Source organism: Montipora capricornis, chromosome 2 (assembly GCF_036669925.1).
Source record: "Montipora capricornis isolate CH-2021 chromosome 2, ASM3666992v2, whole genome shotgun sequence".
Classification (NCBI taxonomy): domain Eukaryota; kingdom Metazoa; phylum Cnidaria; class Anthozoa; order Scleractinia; family Acroporidae; genus Montipora; species Montipora capricornis.
In genome coordinates this window covers 2,729,664-2,735,059 of record NC_090884.1, presented here as the reverse complement: position 1 = coordinate 2,735,059, position 5,396 = coordinate 2,729,664, and the positions used below count along the sequence as shown (strand labels likewise).

General features: G+C 39.0%; 1 protein-coding gene and 1 long non-coding RNA gene across 4 annotated transcripts in view; one reads left to right on the top strand and one right to left on the bottom strand.

Moving 5' to 3' along the window:
- Positions 1–1,235: 1,235 nt before the first annotated feature.
- LOC138038446 (uncharacterized) overlaps positions 1,236–5,396 on the bottom strand; it is a 9,725-nt gene continuing 5,564 nt past the window's right edge. Inside the window, exons 3-4 of the mRNA XM_068884311.1 lie at positions 4,877–5,083; positions 1,236–1,742 (exon numbers count right to left, since the gene is read on the bottom strand). Of these exons, the coding sequence (XP_068740412.1) occupies positions 1,471–1,742; positions 4,877–5,083 (479 nt within the window). The 3' untranslated portion in view covers positions 1,236–1,470. The remainder of the gene's footprint in view (positions 1,743–4,876; positions 5,084–5,396) is intronic.
- LOC138038447 (uncharacterized) overlaps positions 2,628–5,396 on the top strand; it is a 7,672-nt gene continuing 4,903 nt past the window's right edge. For 2 of the 3 annotated variants that reach the window (XR_011130234.1, XR_011130232.1), the window contains exons 1-2: positions 2,628–3,040; positions 4,885–5,107. This is a non-coding gene — a long non-coding RNA (uncharacterized lncRNA). The remainder of the gene's footprint in view (positions 3,041–4,884; positions 5,108–5,396) is intronic. The other variant, XR_011130233.1, reaches the window with a different exon arrangement.

Below are 5,396 nucleotides of genomic sequence, written 5' to 3'. Positions count from 1 at the left end.
TGGAAGACGTAAACTTGGTAAATAAAGGACGTTTTAGGGATACACAGCATATCTTACAGCATATGAGAACAATTTAACACAATTTTATTCTGAAACGAATTTACAACTCTAAAGTTTGCTACGCAAATTTTACAAGTAATTTACTAAAAATGCGTTCACAGACTAACCCCAAAAAATTTGGATTTAATACTACAAGTACAACCTTGTATTTTTTGTTAACTTTTGACCTTGAGAGTATTACACGTCTTCTGAGTCACTTTGAAGGCCCATTTACATTACTGAAAAAACTGGGTCCCGACCTTTTAAAAAGTAGGGACGGACCATATAACTATCCGTTCGATGTGTTTATAAAATGGCTCCGGACCCGTTTTTTCTTGTTTGGGGGCCATAGGCGTTTACGTCCCCAAAATCGAAAAAACCGAGGAATGGGACCGTAAGGCCAGTTTTATGATGAGACAAACCAAATTGTTGGCTGCGCAAACGGTAAAAAAAAAAAAAAAAAAAATTGGTCCGAACCACTTTTTAATCGGTCCGGACCAAGTTTTTTCTGTATAGTCAATCGGCCTTGAATTAATATAGTACACACAACTTCAACATAATTTTATAAACAAACTATGTACAATTAGCTTCCAAGAATTGAGAGTATTAACTCAACAAATGCCTTGGTGACCTACCGTGTTCAAGTGGTTTATGTATTTTGATTCAGTTGGAAGCCACATGTTAAAACAGTTTACTGATTAAGTTTGTTTCGGTCTTCTGAAAAATCAGATGCTTCAAAGGTCATAACACTAACCAGTATATAATTCTTCATTCAGCAAAAACGAATTAAAAATTATCTTACTTATCTCCTTGAAAGTACCGGACCCCTTGGTTTGTAAGGGGTGTTTCAAATCTTTCAGTGGAAGACAAGCTAGGATGGATTTGCAACACCGAAAAAAAATGCACTTATATATAGGCCGAACGTGAAAAAGAAAACAGCAGCTTAAAAATGCCTCAAGGCACCAGGTCTCAAAAACAAACAGCGCTAACAGATAGGACAGTAGTGTCTCCGAGAAAACGAATGAATGATCTAATAATTTCTAATGTAGAAAAGATACTTAGCATTATAAATATGGTTGTGTGAAGACAAGTTAAAAGGGAAAACAGCTTTCTTCCGGTTTATCGTCTGCCTTGCAAAAACGTCACGTGCTTAAGCTCCTTACGCGTAAATAGCCAACGAGGCGCGTATCGCCGAGTAGTAGTAGTAGTAAGGCTTTATTTAAACACGGAAAATCATCAGTTTAAGCTTTACAAGTTAAAAACTAAAACTATTTACAACTGCTTTACATGATTCCGTGTGGGAATCCGGCCGATATGTGCTGGATACCTTCTTCAAGTTTCGCTTAAATTGATCAACATATCCAACATTCTTTAAGCTACTGGGCAAGTTATTCCATAATGTGGCCCGCTGTAGGTAAAAGGTAAAGGTCCTTATTTTAACGAGGGTACCACGTGACAGTTAACTAGCAATTCTTCGATTGCCGCAACATGATTAGGCATTCGGTCTTTTTGTAAACGAACTACTTCTTGCAAACGGTCCAGTTCACGTTTCGTTTTCTTGATGTCTTGCGGGGAAGCATGAAAACGAGTTTGGACTCTGTATGCCTTGCTCAAGTTTTTCAAAGCTTCCTCAGTGGAACCCAGGACTTCAAGAGCACAACCTAGACCATAATAAGCTCTGGCCGTGTCCAAATGGTCTTCACCTAGTGAATTAAATCAATCAGAGATGTGAGTAACTTCCTAAATCGAAAGATCTACGAATGCAGTTATATAAACGAGACATCAAACAGGAAAACGAGGAGCACACAACGGCAAATGTTGCTTTTTTGTTGGAGCACCATTCTTCCAGATTCAATTCATCACAAGTGGGAATTCATGAAAAAGTTCAAAAACTTGTACACAGCACCGGCGGGTTTAGTCTAAAAGACAGACCTGACAACCCCTCAGAGCTCAAAACATCTGGAGATTCAGTGAAAAAACGGGAGATTTTATAAATTGCCTCATTTTATTGTCAAGTCCATACAAAGGTTAAATTTAACTGGCACACAAGGTGCAGTAGCTAAATACAAACTATCTGTTTGCTTTGTCATACGCAGCAGCTGCTTTCTTTGCTGAAGCTAAAAGTTCGCTGTTAGGTCTCCATTTGTGGCAAGGTGTACTGTTCTCTGAAAATGTCAGTTTAATTCTTGGATTTCACATGACGTCACGGCCGCCATGTTGGTGTCCCTAAACAATGAAATGGCGGCCATGTTGGTGTCCCGATCCAATCCTCCGGGAATAGAGTGGTAAAGTGTGACGTCACAAATATTTAAAATTATGAAATTATGGGATTCATTAAGATCTTCAGAAAGTACATGATGAAGAATGGCCATTTGCCAAAAATTAGCATCTTATTGCAGTTTGGGGATGAGATATTGACCCTTTCATGCTACAGTGACTCCATACAAATCCTTACAATTTTGTCTTTGTTCTAAACGGTTTAGAACCAAGACAAAATTACAAGGATTTGTATGGAGTTACTGAAGCAAGGAAGGGCTAATATCTTTCTCCCATATTGAAACAATATGCTGATTTTTGGGAAGCGGCCATTCTTCATCATGTACTTTCAGAATATCTCAGTAAATCCCAAGCTATTATTATGCTAACCCAAGCTATTATTATGCTAACGTCTTCTTTTGTTTTCGTTAAAAAACATGGCTGTTGATCACGTGAGTGAAACTCAAGAATTGCCAGAATCTGAAGATCACGATTCCACTTCCGTTCAACATACGGGCACTTATGACGAAAGCATGCCCAGGAAATCGAGGAACTTTGTCCCCAGACTCCATGTGCAATGCAACGAACGAGAGTTCAGCGTGGATGCGATCGATCGGTGAAGGGACGAAATAGAATTCGCACTTTTTGTCGCTTCTTGTCTGAATCTGTTAAAAACCGGGAGATTTCAGGTCGGGATGCCGGGAGAAAAGAGAAAAAAGCCGGGAGAGTGGGCAGGTCTGAAAAGGTAAAATGTCATAGCTTTCGCAAAAGTGAAACAACCGTTGCCCTATTTTCAATAGACCACTTTCATAAATGGCGACCAACTTTACATTCTTTTGTATTTATGTTAATGAGACCTACTGCCCTCGTTTCACACCCTGCTCGTCGTTTCACACCCTGCTCGTCGTAGCGAGGTTAGTAGGGCTTATTAGCATTAAAACAAAAGAATACTTTATTTGGCCGCCATTATGAAAGAGGTCTATAGACCTTTTCGCCTTTTTTTTTTGTTTTCCCAATACAGATCATGTGATAATACCCAGGAGGTTTGGTCTTTTGTTTTGTTCATTAAAATGATGGCATGCAAGCATAAATATACCTGCATGCACTCTTTTTAATGGACAAAACAAAGGACCAAGCCTCCTGAGTATTATCACATGATCTGTATTGGGAAAACAAAATGTACAAGCCGAAAAGGTCTATACTGACCGTAGACCGTAAATTAAAAATTTGTACTTAGACAATGCCTTTTAATGCGTGCTGGTACTGGTGAAACGACCTTGGATATGATCGTTAAAACCGAGCGACGTTTATGTAAAGTTAAGCTTATGCATATGCATATGTTATGGATATGTTAATTAGGAACCCATGAAGACTTCAACGCTACCCTGATTTTTGCCTCCTTTCCTTATTTTCACCAATCCCCATAACAGGAGATGATTATGAAACTCTACAAGTTTCTTTGTTTCATGTTTTTGTTCGCTGTTTGGCTCTGACCATGAACAAATCACGCCCTGTTTCTAAAAGACAGCCAATCAAAAATTTTGATTGATTTATTCAGAACTCAGTTGTCAACCAAGGACAAAAGATTGCTCATGGTCGCGGTCAAGTTAACATGAAGCGCAATGTCACTGTTCTCGCTTCTGAAGTTGCAAAAGTTTTATAACCAGCCCATCTGCATGAATTATGTCATAACCCAGATCATTTTGGGGGTTTATTCATTGAAGCATGATAGAGTCCCAAGAGTATTTAACTTGTATTGTTTTTATGTAAAGACCCGCCAAAACGTATAGCCTTATGGGATGGTGAAAATAGTCAATTTGTTTTTGTGGGGTCTTTACATGTAAAAAATACAAGTTATTTACTCTTTGGACTGTATCATGCTTCAATGAACTGGATATCCATTGTCTTAATGCAAATAAGCCCCGTGAAAATGAACTGTATTATGGGATTGGTGAAAAAAGCAAATTGCAACATGGGATGGGGGAAATAGCAAATTAACAACCTGCTCCTTGAAATTTGTGGCAAACATAACTTGGATCACGACTCCCCAACCACTTTGTCAATTTTTAGAGAGCTTGACTTGGGAGAAAGAGCAATTAATGGCTGAAAGAAAAAGGTTGTATGCCGAAGTACAGGCTACCTTTTCCTGCTTAAAATATTGTTGGTTGTCTATTAGGTGGCAACTTGGAAACCTTTTTGACTTTGCCAATTAGTACAGAAGATTCACTAGATTCCATCTCATAGGACTTATTATATAGTCTTTATGACACATTAAGATGTAATTGGGCTGGAGATGTAAGGATTGTCTAGAAAGGTTTTGTTTCATCACCCACACCCCCCCCCCCCCCCCACACCCACACACAAACACACCCACACACCCACCCCTACTGCATGGACGCAAACACTATAACAAAAAAATGGAAATACGGGGCAAATGCTTGGGCTTACAGTTACACTCTGTGTTGGATATAAAATTGGGCATGGATATCAAAATTATTTGCATGATCCCCTGAGGCAACAAAAACCCTATGGACAAGTTTGGTGCCATGATGTGAGAAAAAATTAATCCCTTTCTTTTTACCTAACAAGGAGCATCTCATCTGAAGACACTCCTTCTTGCATCTCACTGCTTCCTGAGCACAACCGAGTTTCTGGTAAGCATTCCCCAAGTAATCCAATACAGAGGCGGTGAACGGGTGTGTTCCGAGCAATCTGCGGTACCTGACGAGACTGATGTTTTTCCAAATGTTGACAGCTGCTTTGTATTTCTGACTGTCATACATGGCCACTGCAAGAATTTAACAAATGTCAGGTAGAATGGATAATGCTTTTTAGTATAAATACACAGGTGATTATAGAAAATCGCGCGCTCTCATTGGCTCGCTATCTTGGATTATCAGCCAATAATCACCTCGACAGATAAAATGGCTGCCAGTAGTCGTTTTGCCACTGGAAGTGAAGATGATTTAGTGTTGAAATGTTTTTTTTTCTTCTCTCTTTTGAAATAATCACCTGTGTATTTATACTAAAACAATTATTTGCCTCAGGCTCAGTGATTATCGGTGAATATTCACCGATAATCACTTCGCCTTTGGCGCATT